Genomic DNA, 19,166 nt, shown 5'->3' with positions numbered 1-19,166 from the left:
CCCCCCCCCCCCCCCCCCCCCACATGTAAGCACATGCACACTGGAGGAGCTGGCTCTTTCTTTCTACCGGCGTATGTTTGAGCGCACGACACGTCTGCGTTGTACGGTGCAGTGCCTACGCGGAGAAGAAACCATTTTGTAGCTCATGCGTCACAGACGAGCTGTTTTATGGCACATATGCATTTTAATGTTCGGCGGTAGAGTCCACGTTTATTAATTCATTTCCATGACATGACTGCAATATTCATCATCTAGCAAAAAAGAGGAACCTCACTAGGAAGTGGGAAACGTTCGGTTACGCTGTACTGTAACAATATTTGCACTAAAGCAATTAACACTGAGTTACCATCACTCCATTCTAGTGCATTGTGGTGATTGCACTGAGAACCATTCTTCTGTGCTGTAACAGTGCACATTTGTGGGTATGATATCTATAATTGAATGCATTTCATGAATGAAAAGAGACGGCATTGAAAGGCAATATGGTGTTTGTTGAAGACTGCTGTTGTAGGCAAAGAGATGGCTCTCCGACCCGATTGTACACGTTTGATTCCTGCAGCAATACTGTGGTTTCCTCGGTGTTTCCTCTGTGCAACGTGTGCCGTGCTGTGATGAACATCAGTTCCTCAGGTCGTGACGTTACAGACGTGTTAATGTGACTGCAGAGATAATCTACAGACTGGTGTTAGGTCTTTACAGTCCAAGATGTATGAAATGTGTGAAATATATTGTGTTTCATCCTTCAGCATGATCCATTTCTGATCTGTCCGTAGTATTGAAGACACCAGTCGTCTTATTCAGTGGAATAAATGGGATCTGTGGTTTGTACTGCACTTGTTTTCCACTAGATGGCGGCGATCACTCACATGAGCTCATGAGGCCTTCCCTGGCTCCTTACACTGTCTGCAGCTTCTCCAGGCTGAAGGAGTATAAACTGATATTGTTACACGTGCAGGTACGTTGTCTCACTCTGATCATTTCATTCATTATTTTAAATAGAAAGACATTTTTTTAAGCCAAATTTAAGAATTCATAAACTAGATTCCAGGATTATGCCGTGTTCACACCAAACACACACATGTTAATCGCGTCATTCGCATCGCCGGTCTCGCCTGGGACTATTTGTGTTCATTCATGTGAATCGCGCTGGACGCGCCCTGGAAGCCTTTCAACTGTCCGCCATCAACCATGGAAAAAATAACCTCTATTTCTGCTTAGTACGTGTTGTGGAAGTCACAGATATCCCGGGAAACTAAACACCGTCATGTCTGGCCACACGTCGGCTGTTTACTACAGCTGTATGAACACAAAATAAACCGATTTGGCTGTGATTTAACGGCAATAAGCGGACAAAAAGGGACTCCGAAATAACTACGTAATGATGTCGATTTGTAAAAAGTCTGAATTCATGTTTAGTTAGTTCTCTCCGCAAGACGACAAGCAAATAACTTTTAAAATACTTGTTTTCTCAATGGAGCTTTGATGGAGCGGTGCTAGGCTAAGCTAACATTGTAGCAGCTCCACCAACACTCAATACCGTCATGTAGACGTAAACACGGCAGCGTCTATTCATTGTTTGTACCATATGGTTTACACACACACACACACACACTTGTACACATAGTTTGGTCCGGTCTCTATTGATATGAGGTACCGTAGAGCTCTGGGTGAACACAGACAGCTACAGGATTTGTTTCCTGATTCAACAACGGCAGGACGTCAGTGATGACAGGGGGAGCATCTCAACGCTGATAGGCTACCGCGCCGCAGCTTCACGCCATTTTTTCGCTGAAGTTGAAAAATTTCAACTCGCGCGTTTGTGGCGTTACGCGCCGCGCCATCGCAATTTCGCGTCACTCCAGTCTCATCGCGTCTGTGCACAGACTTTGTATGTAATCTACTCGTGCGAATAATTCGCGCCGCGTTTGGTGTGAACGCACCTTTACATTATGATAAGCAATACTAAGGTAGGGAAAAACTTTCAGAAAATGGTTCTTTCGTTTATATAAGTGGCCATAATGACCGTTTATTTGCAATTGCTATAACACAATTTTTGTAACTAGGCCCCTATTTGTTTATGCACAAAAATATGTTCACAAAATACAAAATATGCTTGCACCTCTTGCATCACAACTTTACACAAACCCCAAATACATACAATAGCTCTTTCCACATGTCAACTGCACACGGATGTGCTAAGTGCAAAACAGTTATCATTGTCATTTGTAGCGAGCTCTAAATATAGACTGAGAAAACAAATGCAATGAGTTTAATACTCAATATTAATATACTCATAACAGTAGAAGACCAAAGAGCAAACCCTAAATCCTACTTCAGCGTTCAAGCTCTGATTTCTAACTGATATAATATGTGACAGGTGATTTCACAGGGGCATTCTGGGTACAGGTGATTGATGATTAAGTGGGGTAATTTAACAGCAGTGTTTAGTGAACAACACACACAGGCTCTTACTGTTGAACGATGTGTGTTTACTTTGTTACAAAAGGTGTGTTTTAGGATTTCAAACGTGTAAAGCAGACAATGTGCTTATGGTGTAGTCCACCTGGTTGATAGATAACTGAATAATTGACACAAAAGGCGAACGACACATCAAGATCTTTAGATTTTACATTTATTAGTCACTTGTTAGCCTTCGTTCTAACACAGGAATGTTTTTTTAATCAATACATTAACCACGTTGAGACTGAATTCACTGATATGAGTAGTAGTTTTCTTCAGTGTATTTTAATTCCGTAAGTCATTAAACCATATACGTGATAGAATATGTGAATCATCAGTTTGTAACAACCATATTTATTTATGCTATGGCTTAAACTGGCTCAGTGTGGCATAGTTATGGTCCATCACACAAGCTCACTTTACTCACATCAGCTCTGTCAGAACCAGCACCAGCACGGCTCATTGAACTGTTGTTGTGTTAACTTCACGTATGTTTCTGAAGTTGACATCAGTTCAGAGTCGCAGTCGCCAGATCCCCAAACGTTTCCCTCTGTGCCAGACAAGCGATTCTCCTTGGACTGAAAAGGCCCCATCTCGTGGTCCGTTATCCAGTTCTCTGACACATCTATCATCTAGTGGCCTGCAAATGCTCTTGTATTTAAACGCCGACACCATCCCTTACTGGAAAAGGTAACGCACGAACACAGCGACCACAAATCTTTGATCAAAACAATTCAGCAGGTCAATAGTAATTACCATCTTTACCTATTGCTAAAACGGTTTATATGTAAGCTATCATGACATTGTAGCAATGAGTTTTCTACCTGCCTGCTGGGCGCACAACATTAATTCACCCTTTTGCTAAGCCCCGCCCCCCGCTTCTACTCCCTAAAGCTATCAAAGCTAACACGGAGCCCACACTGTCACTAACTGCTCTCCCTGAATAAACGTTATATGATTTTTGACGAAAGCTATTTTAGAGAGAAGCAGACAGATGAGTCTACAATATGAAGGATATATCCAGGATGTTAAACTCACTCAGCAGTAAAAACAGGTTAAAAAGATAAAGATAGAAGCTAAAGCTACAGATCACCATGTAAAACTGAACCACCACATCACCTGGAGATCCAGACAGAAGACAATGAAATTAAGGAACACTGTTCCTGTAAAGCCGGGGTAAGTGTTTAGTCACTGTTACAATCATTAGAACTGTAAATATTCAGTACAACTTTAGTAGCTATACGTAGCATAGCAGTGCTCATTTTAGTTAATGTGCTAACATACTAGCTTCATTTTAGTTGTTTTTTTTTACGTTGAAACGTAATGTTTTAGAAACTTGCATCTCCTTCGAACCTCTCCGGGTAACGAGTGTCACTATTAAACAACGTTTAACCAGGACGAGCTCCACATCCACCAACCCAGCCTGAAAATAAAGACAATCTGACACGATTACATGAGAGTCTGTGGAGCAGAGCCGGATGGCCTGGTCACTGCTGGCTGATGCTACGCTATGATTGGCCAGTCTGTGTTCAAGACTTGGCACAGGGCAAATTTTTTTTTAGATTGGAAATCCATCTATAGCAGAAGGACTTTATTTTGAAATTCCCTGAGTCATACTGTATCTATTTCAGTCATAGAAATCTGGTGGCGCTTAAAATCTGCAAGTTAATGATCACAAAAGGGTCCTTGACATCAGCAGAGAAAGATACATAATTTATGTAATATAGCAATGCCCTCTTACAGCCAGGTTTAGTAATGGTTGGTAGGTTCGTGAGGTTATGTTTATTCACTGCTTACTCTACATCAATACGCTGATTTCATCTGTGAGGCTTTTACTGCCATTAAGGATCGAAAGTTTGCTCTACATACACACACACACACACACACATTTTGGACTTCATCCGGGCTAAAATGGGTTGATGGGATTCAAGTGAGGCTGTTCATGGCTGCTGTATTCCTCTCTGTGTTTTTTCCACATTAACGTGGTCAAACTAAAACAGCAGAGAGATACAGGAGGATACAGTTACTAGCCTGAACTCTCACTTAACCATACAGGTACAGGGAAAATAAAAGGTCCAGTGCATTTTATTACATGTTTATTTGTACCGGGACAAGTATGTAGCGCTAACCGATGCCACACACCACAGCATCTATAGCCTGAGCTCATTTGCAATTCTAACCCTCGATAGGCCTCTGAAATACATGAAACTCGACAACTAATACACAAGAGACAACACAAAACACAAGCTACAATATAGGTGCAAAACATGACTTTCACTTCTACACAAAGGGAAAAAAAAGAATCGTATATGTATTAAAATGCTATCTGAAAAGAGAGAGACAAGCTATTATTTCAATAATGAGGGCGATGATGATATATTTGTCCCTGCTGACATGCTGCAACAGATCCAACACATTGTCCCTCCCAACAGCTGCTTTAGTGGCCATACGCTCTAAACCATGACGCCAGGTAGCCCTCTAGTATCAGCTGGTGTCAGGGACGGTTTGTCAATATACGCTTCTTAAACACATAGCGTCTTTTACAAGGAAGTTAGGTTCAGGCAACAAAACTGCTTAGTTAGGTTCCGGAATAAGAGCGTAGTTAACGTTATCTTGACTAACAACTCAGGTGACTACCGAGGGACTAACGAGTCACGTGATAGCAAACATGCTAACATGCTATCAGAGCAACACAAGACTGTAAAATGACTCTGTTACATGTAAAAGTCCTGCACTCCAAATCTTTATTTTAGATTTTCTTAGTTTGACATTTTAAAAAGATCGATACCACTCGTCAATCTTCTCAGCAAGAAAGTCAAAAAGCATATTTCCCAAATTGACAAACTTTTCTCTCAACAGAAAGACGAATTTTAAGTGTGACGACCCCTCCCTCCCACTAGGGGTCTGTGTCCTGGGTGCTGCCTTCTGTCTTTCAGGATGCTGATCAGCAGCTAATGAGCCACACCTGAGCCTGATGGGGTGATGCATATATAAATCCACAGCTCAACAAGGATCGGCCACTCCTCTCCTCTCCGACTCTTGTCTGGATGACACAGCTGCTTATTTGTCTTGAGTAATTCTTTGTTCTTAAATAAATGTCTATTTGATTACTTTGATCTCTCGTCTTGTCTCCCTTTTGTTACAGCCTTTTGAGCCGGGTTGTGACATGAGTTTTGAGTACAAGATTTCTGTCTGAAATGTGTTGAAATGGAAGTTTTGGTTTCTTTAACAATCTGTTGTCTTTTTTTCTCTTTTTATTTCGTAAAGCATATTTGAATAAATTTAGAAGCTCTACACAAAAAGGTTTGTTATCATGTATAAAGTTGCATCAAATGCTAATGCTAATGCAAGCACCGAGAAAAATACAGTATTATCACAAGGTTGCACACGCCCAGTGCCCAGCAGCGGGTCACACTGTCCGCCACCCTTTCATCAGTTAAATGATGACTGATATCATCACACCATTATTCCAATGCTTCAGCACAAAGTATTGCCTTTACCAGCAGCCATTTCACAAAGACTATTCTTAGGTTTTTCTGCTTTGCTTCATTAAAGGGAAAACTATTTTCAGCATGCTACGGAACTTTAAACTTGCTTGAGTTGCACACTTCTTACATCAGGCAAAATGACAAAAAATGAAAGCAGGGGTTGACTTTCATTGTAATAGATTACCTAACTCCTTCTCTGACCTGCAACAAACTATTCCAGTCTCCATTCTCCAATTTTCCATCTCTCCATGAGGATGTCTGTTTTGTTTAATGGGTGAGCCATGTGCTGCCCATGGGAGGTTACTCTTCACCCACCCATACACACACACACACATACACACACACACACTCCTACTCGTACACGTATGAGGACAAGGCGGTTAATCGGTGAGACTGTTTGTAATTCTCTAACGCCTCGCAGGTTCTCGATGTTGCAGAGTGTCTGTCTGAATAAGTAACTTTTTTTAATCATCACACCGGCCCTTCCGTGTTTGACATAAATTCCTTCCTCCCTCCCTGGATCTTTGGCTGTATGTTGTATTTGCTGGTACAGACATTTGGAAAGCTCATTCATTACAAGACCCTGGGGTCACAGGTCAGGACGAGCACTTTCCATCTGCACTGATCCCAAAGTGTGATGCAGAGATAAAGAATACAGTAATTGGAATGTAATGGATTCTAGAATGTGGTTTTCCAAAACTTGACTGACTACAAGTTGTGTTGGGTACAGTGGTTAGTGTGAATGTCTGTCTCTCTCTATGTGTCAGCCCTGTGATTGGCTGACATATAAGAGAGCTAAAACTAAAGAGGGCAGCTCAAACACAAAGCTAAAAAAGAAAATTAATACTGAAATGTACCCGAACAACATTGGGAAACCCAGAATATTAGCACTGCCATTGGTGATTGCCCGACAGTAAATATGCTAGCAGATTAGCTCGCTAAGTTTATCTACAGGCCAAGCCTGACTCCTAGCAATTAGCATACTACTAAACTGCATCCTTAATTACGTTCCTAGAGAAACGTTGATTACGGTCGCAGTGGCTATCGTATTGAAACAATGTAACAATGTTGTTGTTTGTTTTTTGTTTGTTTTATATGGACTCATGTGTCTGGAAAATATAAACAAAAACACAACACAACTACTTGGTCCGGTTTAAAGATGAGAACGTTTGTTACAGGGGTATGCTGGGTGAAGGTGTTTTTTAAAATTTTGCAATATGCATGTTAGCACTTCCAGTATAATATCTCAATATGTTCTCACTCCCAACTCGTCAAATACCGACGCTCGGTCAGTGGCTCCGCGCCTCAAACTATGACGTTCTTCGAACCACTTAAGCATCAGTTTTCCACGGGTCAATTTCCGCTCATTTCATGCATACATTTTATTTTCAAAATAAACTTCTGTGTTCACAAACAAACAGCTTTGTTGAGTTAAGAAAAATATTGTTTGTTACATAGTAATGGAGGCTAAATGATGTACACAACATATGTAAAGCACGTTAAAATAATATATAAAAGCAACTAAACTAAGTCAACGTTGGCTTTTGGTTTGACACGGGACACGGACAACGGACTCCTGGGTGAAAGTCCCGTGTTTGTTTAAGCCATCCATCCACCAAAACCTCCTCCCTATACGGCCTTCTCCGTACTTTCATTAAAAACGTATTTGAGAAACATCGAAAACAAACGTAATCCTGGAGAAAATATGTTTCCCTCAAAATGTAATTGACAATGTGGTTTCATAATCTTTAGGAGGCTGCTCAGGGACATTAGCCTTGGCTTGCATATCATAATGGTCCCTTTCAGAATCTTCCAAATAAGTTTGGCTTACTTTAGAGGGGGTTAATTGACCATGAATGCTTGTGTTTTTTTTTTTACCTTTGCTTGGCAACTGGATCGGAAGAGGACAACAATGGCGGCTCCTTAAGAGGTTAGCGTAGATGCTACAATAGCATGAGTTCTATCAGAACTACAAAGTATTTCTTCATTAAAAGAAAAGCAAAGAACAGCACTGAAAGCTTTTCTCGATGGAAAAGATGTTTTCCGCTCTACCAACTGTTGTTATGCAATAGTTTGAGTGACAGATGGTTCATCCAGTCACCTTCCACGCATCTAGCGTGGTTGTTTCTCGCTCCGTCTGACTTCTGTTTAGTGATTCATCTCCAGAACTCAGCGATTAAGCTGTTTTAGCACAATGATATTAGTGCCGATAGGAATGATGATCAAAACAACAAAAATAAGACCCAGTTATAACCAAAGGTGCTAATTTACAATGGAATGAAGTGATTGGATGACGTTATGGTGACAGCCCTCTCACTCGGGGGTGTAATGATGACTCTGGAGAACGAGGAGAAGATGTGAACACTCGAGCTGAGGCTTGTCGCTGTTTTCTGCTTCTCCTCGGTGAGTAGATGAGGGAGGTTTGGAGGGGGACGGGAGAGAGGGAGAGTGAGCGGGGGAGTGTGTTTGGTGGACAGCCATTCATCCTGAGCTGAGGGAAGGTTTCCAAGTCTCCCCCTGACATTCTTCTGGGCTCAAAGAAGCCCTGGGACAGAAGTGGCCCAAAACTGGCACAGACCGCCTCAGCGTTGCCAGGGACAGCCAGTCTGGCGAGGCGTTGCTGGGGCCCAGCGCTGTTTTGTCTTCCGTTCTCACCTCACTTCCTGGTTTTGGAAAAAAAAAAAGAAGAGGCATGCAGGATCATTAAACACCAGAAGGGCCCCGTACTACACTGTAGGTCCACATGTCACCAGACCTCAGGACGGGCTTGCACGTCTTCATTCAGTTAGTTATCTCTGTCTTCACTGCAGCTTTCTTTTTTTCCACTGTAAAGCAAACATCCATCCAGTTTCAGTCGACAGGTAGATTCTTAACCTAAAGGAAAGCTCAATCATATCTGCAGCTGTTATACTGACCTGTTTCCAAATGAGTGGGGTCACACCAACCTGTCTCTGACTACAGCTCTACAGCTCTACACTCTACACTCTACACTCCACAGGGTAACTTTTGGTTTAAAGGTCTTTCCTTCTCACTGGATGAATACTGACTAATATGCGTTTCAACCTAAAGGAAGTGCTTTCTTCATCATTTCTTAACTTCCTTTCCATACAGGAAGTGGAAATGTGTCGGGTTGTTCAGGTTGCTGCTTGTGTTCATCTCCCGCCTACATTTGATAAAATACTGGTCTGTTTTATGGTCTAGCGTAGAGTGAGGGACTGACGGAGCCGAAAGACAAGGAGAAACTTCCGTTCTTCCATACAGTGGTGACTCATCTGGTTACACCAAAACCATATTATCAACAACATATATATTATATAAAACATTGTACATTGTTGGGTGAAAAGTTGTATTCTAATTTATGTTGCTAAATCAGCTTCCAGGCTATCAAAGTAAAAAGTCATCTGGCTTAGTGATGCAAATAATACTAATAACTAAATAATCTGGATATCGTACCAATAAATTAGCATAAGAACTGTTGACATTTGTATTACCATAGAACCATCAAGCTGCTGCTCCAAAAGCAAAGTTAGCTATTTGAGCTAATGCTAGTTGTAAGCTAGTTAAGTTTTTGATTTGATATCTGGGGGATGTGGTGCTATGACCTCGTCCGAAAATGTGGATTTGTGTTCCCAACTGTGTGAACCAATCAGGACCAAGACAATTGATAGCCATCATTAGGAACCGGAGAGACAGACAGTAAAAAGGGAAAACTAAAAAATGTAAAGAAGATTCGCCAAATCCTGGAAAATCTCTAAAACACTTCCATTTCTCATCCAGATTCCAAATTTCACATTCCAAATGTCTTACTAGCTTCAGTAGCCTACTGTAAAATCTAAATTCAGACTAAGCATGATTAAAATACAATCGATAGATGTGTTTTCCACCAGCCCTTTTGAACTGTTGGCAGTTGTCCAGGTGGTGGTAACCTGCCCAGTTTTCATGCTTTGCACAAGGACCATTGTCTGAGGATTCTTTAGCGGCCTTTGAAACTATTTATCTTCCATACCAGCCAGAGTCACAACAGAATGTGCAAGGCACAAATCCACATCCACGCGCAAGAACCGTGTCTTGGTACGAGACCCAAGACTCTCATTACAGTCATTTAGCAGACGCTTTTATCCAAAGCGACTTACACTTCTGATTCTATCACATTTCTACACCGTAGGCACAGCTACGGGAGCGATTTTGGGGTTAAGTGTCTTGCTCAAGGACACATCAACATGCGACTAGCAGAGCCGGGGATCAAACCACCGACCCTCTGATTGAAGGACGGCCCTGCTATCCACTTAGCCACAGTCGCCCTGTATTTATAGTAAACTATATTTTAGGACACATATTTTCTACTAACCAGTATCCAATCTTTTTTAGATTATACAGATACAAAGAATATGTTGTTAGAAATGCTAGTGATGGACGTAATAAGACTCATGTATCATGTGTGCTGAATCCTTTTAGCTTCTGAATCCTCTTCAGGACAACCCGTGACTTTCCATTCTCCCTGCCTACTTTCAATCAGCACCAGGAGACCTTCTGAAGAAATCACATACAAATACGTTGGAAAATGCATCATTATTGAAGTAAAAAGAAGATACGTTTTATTTGCTCAGTCAAGTGAACTCTGGTACCTTTCAAACGTATGCGGCCCCAAGTAGCGCCCAGAAAACTGTATGAGGATTTATAAATGATAAAAACAGTGATGGCTTAAATTCCTGGTGCTGCTTTAGTTTCCGGGTCCTGGTATTGTCCATGATGGCTCTCCGTCACACTGTTTTCTTTCGTCTTTCTGAGATGCATTAATAGAACACAGCCATCGTTAATGTTATTGGTAACACCTGTGCTTATCTTAATATTTCCTGCTATGACTCCTTTGGTGAGTCTCCACAACCTCTCGCTCCCACTAGTACCACTTTACATTCTTGGACGTATTGGTCAACTGCCAGTGGGTTCCTTGTGTGGTGAGCACTCTCTAGCGCACCACCTCAAGATATGTGTTTATTCTCCAATCCTTCTTCACAGGTCGCTGTGGGCTACAGCCTTTCCCTGAGTGCCTTCATCCATCTTTTAGCTGAATGTCAAGGTCTTCTTTCAAAGCTTAAGCACAGAAAAAACTATGGGCGATCATTCTGATATGCTTGATTTTGCATTTTTCAAAGGCCTTCCATGACCGCCATCACTTCTCCTGTCTGGGCCGTGCCTAGAACGTATCCACGCTGTCCGTGTTCTTCCTTGCCATTTCTTTTGAGGATATATCCCCAGTAGACTTTGTCGTCTTGGCCATAGGCTGTATATAAGCAGTGGACGCAGTCAACGTGACGTCACCCATTGGTTTGGGGGCAGCCGTTTTAAAGCCTCAAGTTTGGCTTTTTGGCCGTTGCCATCTTGGCTTTTTTGCAACCAACTAACGAAGAGGAGTGACGTAGAGACGCTGTACACAGCTCTGGTAGAGTAGAGACCTCTCAATCACAAGGTATTCCGCCTTAAAACATACTCCGCTTTATGGTCTATTAGACTCTAAATGGACCATCATTTACTAAATGAACATCATGCTGTATTGAAGAAGACTTGAAACTAGAGATTGAGACCATAAACTCATGTTTACAATGTTTACTGAGGTAATAAATCAAGAGAGAAGTAGAGTCATTTTCTCATAGACTTCTATACAACCAGAGGAGTCGCCCCTGGTGGTCAGTAGAAAGAATGCAAGTTTAAGACACTTCTGCATTGGCTTCACTCTTCAGAACCTGAGGTTGCCTCCTGGTCTTGGCCTTTTTTTAAATCATCTGTGTACAACTCCCACTCCATTAGTAGCCACTGGAGCCTATTTCTAGACCAAGATCTTGCAGGATGTCCTCCCACCTGCTCCATCTGATGTTGGTGGCTTTGGTGCTTTGCACTGTACCTGTTCTAAGGTATCGGTGAACGGCACTCTAAGTCTCAACTTTGACAGGCTGCCCTTGGGCCAGCTCTGTCAGAGCTCCTCAATACTTTGCCTGGACCGCCAACTGTTCTTCCAACGGCCCAAATTCCTTTTCTACTGACATTAGGACACAGATCTATAGAGATATTAGTATTCCTCCTTCATTTTGTTTGCATTCATTTGAAGTTGTTTCTTGCCACTTGACAAGTGTAACTCCAATATTCGCTATTCTTTTTAGCTCTGTTTTGTTTTCCACTTACTGAGAAAGAAAATATAGCCGCTCATTACCTGCTACCTGATAAACTATGTTCACCAGCTAGTCCCTAATCCAGACAAGAGGCTAACAGATGCAAAAAAGCTCTGTTACAGTAACACAACATATTGATTACTTTAAAAGAGTCTTTCTAAATCATATTATAGACTTACAAAAAGGACATGTAAGATGTTTCCACGCAGTTTGACGGAGCACATCTCTGCTCCTGCTGTTCGAAAGAAGAAGACATGAAACTTCAGTTAGACTTCGAATCACTGCCAGTCAATGTATGTCGGAACATTAATGGTTAAATAGTACCTGTTAGCTGATATGCTGCCAAAAAGATATCCTGTCCAATCAATAAATGACAGAGTTGTTCAGCTCAGATGTGTCTTTGACTTTCATTTATATTTGTTCAGCGACAGTGTGTTCGTGCATGTGTGTGTATGTTTGCGTGAGAGAGAGATAACTTGTATTTAAAAGCTAATTCAGTGAGTGGAGGGTTAGGCTATCTTAGCTTTATTGATAATCATCAACAAAATTGTGGGATGGATGGAACACAGAGGCGTTTTTGCTATTCTTAGATCCTTTCCACTGGTATAACAATCTGATTATTACCTGGACGTTGTGTAATTGTATTACATATTTGTACTATGAAATTAATGGACAGAATGCCACAGGTAGATGGACAGAAAAAAACATTTTTTTAAGGCACAGAAAATGTCCTTCAAGATGCCCATAATGTACTTATGGCTTATAACTGCTTGCTTGTAATTTGCACTGTTGATCATTTGGTGGTTAGGGTTATTTCCCTGTGTGAACAGAGATCTGTTCCTGGAAGCAGTTATGTTGAACTTTTGTTTTGAGTGAAGCCGAGAAAGCCACCCACCGATATGTAAAAAGAGCACTTCCTGCTGAACGTTCTGCAAACTATAGAGATAAGCCGCTGCATATAGACATCTAAAGAAAAACAGCCCCAAGAAATTCCCTTTCAGACTTTTCTCTGATGTCTGGAAATCGGAATGGTATTAAATATTCACTTATGTAAAGAAGTGCTGCATTCAAAAATAAATGAATAGCTTTGTGTCTGCAAAGGTGATTTTTCACAGGGCATAATCTCACACATATCCCATGTTTTAATCCAACATTTGTATTTATTATGTGCTTCACGGTTGTTTTTTTCAATACAGCTTAAATATTAAACATTACATTCAACATTTTGGGAAAATCTCTTATTTGCTTTCTTGTCATGACTGAGTTGAGATACCACTCTCCATGTTGATACGCTAAGTATTAAGGTACAGCCAACCTTAGCTAACTTAGCTTAGCATAAAGAATGGGAACAGGGGGAAACAGCTAGCCTGGCTCTGTTGAAAGGTAAAACAAAATCGGCCTCCCACTACCTCTAAAGCTCAGTCATAAACACATTAACATCTTGTTTGTTTAATCTGCGCCATCAATGTGAAGTACATTTACTCAAGTATTGCACTTAAGCGCAATTTACTGGTACTTTGCTTGAGTGTCTCCATGTTATGCTTCTTTATACTTACCCTTACTCACTACATGTGAGAGACAAATATTTTACTCTTCACTCCAATCTATTGTTTTAAAGCTTTGGTCAAGTTTCTTTGCGGATTCAGATTATTAACACAAAATATAATTAGCAATTGAAGGCCCTCTCTAGAGCCAGTGTTTATATTTGTCTGTTCTGGGCTACTGTAGAAACATGGCGGACTCCGTAAAGATATGAAAACACGATGACCCTTAGTTTTCAGGTGATTAAACACTAATGAAAATAGAGTTTTGAATATTATATTACATTTCTTTAATCACGTAAAATGTTGAAAATTATCCCTTTTTCTTGTAACATCTGAGGAAGTCCTCCACCTCTGGACAGGAAAAAACAGTGTACTGTTTTTTTTAATGCTTCAAACAGGATGTCAACGTGTTTGCGAGTGAGCTTTAAAGGTGATGACAGGCCAATTTTGTAACCATTTAAACAGAGCCCAGCTAGCTGTTTCCCCCTTGTTCCAGCCTTTCTGCTAAGCTAAGTTAGCTCGCTGCATATTCATATTCACCATTCAACATTAGATTTGTATCTGAGAATCGAATTCTCTGCAAGACAGTGAATATGCGCTCATCTCCCAAAATGAACGATTCCTTTGAATCGTATTAAAGCGTTGTAGCCTCTGGTCGCTGGGCGATGCTGAGGCTGCTGATGCTGAGCCGAGCGGCTGTATAGCAACAGGCAGACAGCTCAACAGAGCTCAAGGTCCTCTGGGGTCATTGTTAGAGCTGCTGCTCTCCAAGGAGTGGACCTATATGAGGTCTTCTCTTAGATAACACACACACACACACACACACACACACACACATGCACTCTGCAATCCCTTGATGAAGAAAAGCTTCAGTATGCTTATACGTTACGATGTGCAGCAAATCAAAAACCACGATGTTATAGAATTGTATAGTAGCTACCACAGGAGATGTGAAAAGGTAATTAAAGGAAATAGAAGAATGCCATAAGAGATAATTACATGGTTGTAATATGTTGGTCACTATAAATAAAGTCACTGCTGAATATAGAGACACCTTATAATCATTAAAGTGGTTTTCAAAAGGTTTCCTTTCTTTATTTGTCTATGAATATCATGCCATTCGAGATCCCCGTTGTGTGGTTTCGGGTCATTTCAAAACCTCCACTTATGTAAGACTTGCGTTTATTTATTCTCTGTGTTGATGGATCATTGACACGAGTCCGCCCCGGCCCGGTTAGCCGGCGTGCGTGCCCATTCATTCAGGAATATGTTGTTAAATTAAAACTTCTCTATCTCTGAGCCTCCCTGGTGGTATATTAGCAGGCTTGTACAGGAGACTGGCATCGCACGGGCACCAATGTCCACACACTAATGTGTGTGTGTGGGGGGGGGGGGGGGGGGGTCTGTATCTTCAGCCCAGAGAGTGGAGAGGGAGGGCCCGCCTTGTGGCTTCCTGGCCCCCCGCACCGGACGGGGTGTATTATAGACGCGCATCCAAGCAGCCGGCCGGCGGGGGCCACTGGTCTGGTGCAGTAATGTGACGGGGGTCGAATGGACAGAGACTGGGTACAACACCGCGCAGGAGGAGGACGTGTCTAACCATTAACCAGCGTTAACCACCGAGGCAGCTGAGCGGGAGCCGGTACCGTGGGCTGCATAAAGGCGTGCGCACCGGCATCCACGCCTCAGCCTGAGCGCGTTACTGAGAGGTGGAGGGGTGCATCCAGCCGGCAACGCGAAGCGCGTCCGCTCTGACCGAATATCGCTCTTCCTCTCCGGAACACGCCGACAACACAAGGTAACCACCGCCGAGGAACTTTTTATTTAAATCTTACTACCTGCATAGAACCGAATGAGCGACCGGCTGTCAGAGCCTTTATCTAACGGAATGTGTCACTTGGCGACTCAAACTGCCAAGACACCGCCGCTCGTACCCTAGGTGATAAAAAGAAACGCGTTTTGCACCGACTTTTCACGGGTTAAATTGCTCGTGGCGATAGCGGCCGGTGACATGAGCTCCAGCCCGGTGTTGGAACAGAAAGCTCTGCCCTCGTTTAAACGAGCAGCAGAATAGAATAGCAGGGCTCGTCTATTCAGCCCGGACCAGGGGAGCACTAATTTACGCCTTTGCTATGTTGGGTTCGGGCGGTGTTGGTCCTGACTACTAAACAGAGGATTGTTTCAGCGTGGAGAGCCAAAGACTGTGTGCGGATGTCGCAACAACGCAGGCAGGATGAAAGCCGCGCCAAGTCCGCAAAGGTACCGCAGGAAGCGAGCAGATTGGCCTTCGAAATAAGAGCGTCAATTATATAGTTCCGTGTAAGCTGTGGGCGAATGCGCACCTTTCTGCGTGGCCTCCGTGTCGCTTAGGACTAACCTTATCTCTAAATAGGGTGTTTTTTCAGTTATTGTCGATGCACGAGTCAAAAGTGTGTGTGTGTGTGTGTGTGTGTGTGTGTGTGTGTGTGTGTGTGTGTGTGTCTGTTGAGTTGCTGTGGTTTTGTTTTGACGAGTGGAAATAAGGAAATGAGGTGGCGTTTACTTTGAAAGGTCGGACAGGAACTGTTGCTCTTCGCGTTAAAAGAGGGATGAATTGATRGTCGTGTGACACTCCGTTACAGAGGATGTTCGCAGCGCCTCAGTTAATGCTTGACATATTTTTAGCCGCCGGGAGGAAATTTGGCGCTGGATGAAACTGATTTGAAACTGTTGCTTTCTCCTCACTCCTCACGTCCTGTCAGCGGAGAGCGGAGTGATTCCGCTTGGCTCAAGTACTACAATAGTCTATTACATGGGCGTCAGAGCGACTAAACTTATGATGTAATAATTCTAAATATCAGTTTTCGAGATTCTAGCAGTTGTGTAATATTATTGTGGTGAGTTTAAATTTTCTATATGTTTTTATATTTCTGTAATATTCACATATTTTTGTTTAGTTTATTGATTATGATATTTGCACGTTATCCACACATTCATAGGATTTCTGTTTTTTGATAAAGGAAATTATTATATCCCATAATAAGTATTAAGTATTTTTCCAAAAATGGAGGCTTGAGCACCACCATAGTTTTCAGCTCTTACACGTTGCTATCTTCTAAGCACTCAGAGCTGTATTTAGTTGTTTTTATTAATATTAATATTAAAAAGCCATGATCTAGCTGCTGGTATTTTGAAATCAACGTGTAATGGGCCTGAAACTGGTTTATATTTAGGACTGAATAATCAATGAACATTTTCTTTCCTCAGGTGACTGTCCACTCTGGTTGGAGAGGAACCATTCTGCAGGCTGCAATTCAATCTTCATATTACAGACCTTTAAATATCTCCCTTGAAAACCTCCCAGCAGCCACGTGGTGTAAGGTGAGACATTCCCAGCCTGGTACACTCACCAGTCTGACATGATCAGTGGACTGAAAGCATGACCAGTCGGCGCTGCTATCTTCCCACTTCAGACCTCTGATTTGATTTTTTTTGTCCTGCAGCTCACACTGAACTTTCCGAGGACTGTTTACAAGTGAAGAGTCCCCGAGCCTATTCCTTTCCTTTTCTCTTCTGTGTTGAACCTGTATGCCCTCTTCTTTTTTTCGCCGGTCTACCCTGAGCACCTTGCAGTGAATGGAGAACATACTGGTTCTGCTCCCGAAGCACCGACAGGAACACGGGCTCAGCAGACGCACGGCTGCGTGTGGCTCGCTGCAGGTTTTTCCCTACAGTACCGTCTTCTCCCGGTCTTTAGTAGCGACCCCAACTCCCTGTAAGCCTCTTTAATGGGATAAATCAATTGGACTGATCAGGTTCAAAACCAGATCGGGTGGCCGATTCCATTCTGACTTCCCCGAAACAACCTGACCTTTTCTTATCAAGCCCACTGTCCTCCAAAGGCGTCCGCATGGTACTTTGGTCAAAAGAGCAAGACAAACTTCCTGACATCGACATGTCCTCCGGGGCCATTGAGGCGAAGAAGGAGGGAGGGCCCCTGACATCGGCCCTGCTCAACTCCAACTGCTCCGTCCACCCGGTGATCCTCGCCGAGGGCCCCGAGGAGGTGGGCCCGGTAACCGGCGGCGAGTTAGAGCTCACAGAGGTCACAGAGGTCACATCTTTCCCAGAGAGGGCCGGTGAGACCGGGGAGGATGAGGAGAGGTCGGAGATTGTGGTGGCGATGGACTGCCGGGCCAACGCCAAAGGTCAGAGGGAGGAGGACGCTCTCCTGGAGAACGCCAGCCAGAGCAACGAGAGCGACGACACCAGCACCGACCAGAGCCCCGAGCCGCCGGCCCCCCTCAAGGAGACCTCCTTCTCCATTGGCCTGCAGGTGGTCTTCCCTTTCCTGCTGGCTGGGTTCGGGACGGTGGGAGCTGGAATGGTGCTAGACATTGTTCAAGTGAGTGATCACCAATATGTTCTTTACTACTCAGTGGTCACACGACTTCTACATATATATTTATAAGAAATGTGCTCAGTTCGGATTCTGATTAGAAACTGGTGAATCCAAATAAACGATAAATAAATGGATGGTCTGCTCTCTTTTAGGCTCAAAAACGTTCTGGTATGCTCCAAAAGGTCTAAAGATCATGTATGCTAACACTAATTGGTTCGGGTACTTTGGGAGATGGTGGGAAGTGGGGCACATAACAGTTCTGGATGTCTTTCAGAAGCAAGAAAGAGAAAATGCCGGGTGCTTTCGGTTGTAAAGTAGTAAACTCCAGATGAATGCAAGGTGCTCGAGAAGTCAAACTAGTCACCTATAGAAAAAGGGAAGCCCCTGGGCTTATATCAGGGACACTTGTGCCGAGCCAAGAATGTAGTTAAAAAATAAAGAAAGATAAAAAATCAGAACGCCACTTTTTATTTGATACGCCCTAAAACCAAAAAAGGCATTTTAACTACACCCTTTGCTCGGTGCAAGTGTGTCTGAAGAAAGCTTTGGGCCTTCCCTTTTTCTATACTTTACTCACTCAGAAGTTAGTCCAGCTAGTTGAACTCGTTTGACTTAACTGGTTCGACGAGCCCGGCTCACATCATGTGTCACGGCACTGCTGGCCTGTCTGATGTCATGTGTTTGGGGATGGGTGGGGCTCTGGTCACACACACCATGGGGGTATTTATGTAACCTTTCTCACCTCTAAGGGCTGCCTGCCCGTCCTCAGGGCTGGCACATACTGATATTCTGTGTGTGTCTGTAGTGCAGTGTGTGGCCAGAGAGCTGCTGCCTCCAAGAAAACACACGAGTGCATTTAGAATTGCTCTTTTTCCGGTTGACTCACTGTCTTTCGCACTGAGTATACATCTGGGGGTGTAGAAATGTAGGCCAAAGGCACGCTGACAGCTCATATATTTCTTTAAAGTCAGCTTATGATGCAGATAAAGCTGGAAGTGTCAGGCTGCCAGGGGACCAGTCCCGGCACATTGTGTACACGCATACTGGTGCCAACATGGTGGACCCAGAAGAACTCACCACAGGGAGGAGGGGGAAGAGGATCGGGGGCCGTCCCCGGTTGAGGATTGGA

At 43.0% G+C, this 19,166-nt stretch overlaps 1 protein-coding gene across 3 annotated transcripts in view; it reads left to right on the top strand.

Moving 5' to 3' along the window:
- The first annotated feature begins 15,145 nt into the window (after positions 1 to 15,145).
- The window catches only part of slc41a1 (solute carrier family 41 member 1), a 25,492-nt gene continuing 21,471 nt past the window's right edge, over positions 15,146 to 19,166 (top strand). The window contains exons 1-3 of one of the 3 annotated variants that reach the window (XM_031875928.1): positions 15,146 to 15,454; positions 16,903 to 17,016; positions 17,139 to 18,040. In XM_031875928.1, coding sequence (XP_031731788.1) covers positions 17,546 to 18,040 — 495 coding nt within the window. In that variant the 5' untranslated portion in view covers positions 15,146 to 15,454; positions 16,903 to 17,016; positions 17,139 to 17,545. Of the gene's footprint in view, positions 15,455 to 15,933; positions 16,533 to 16,902; positions 18,041 to 19,166 lie in introns of those variants that run through there. The other 2 variants (XM_031875927.1, XM_031875926.1) reach the window with 2 other exon arrangements.

This window comes from Anarrhichthys ocellatus, unplaced genomic scaffold (genome assembly GCF_004355925.1).
Source record: "Anarrhichthys ocellatus isolate YVR2014 unplaced genomic scaffold, GSC_Weel_1.0 scaffold100, whole genome shotgun sequence".
Classification (NCBI taxonomy): Eukaryota; Metazoa; Chordata; class Actinopteri; order Perciformes; family Anarhichadidae; genus Anarrhichthys; species Anarrhichthys ocellatus.
The sequence above is the reverse complement of the archived record's forward strand: the minus strand, read 5'-3'. Positions and strand labels throughout refer to the sequence as shown.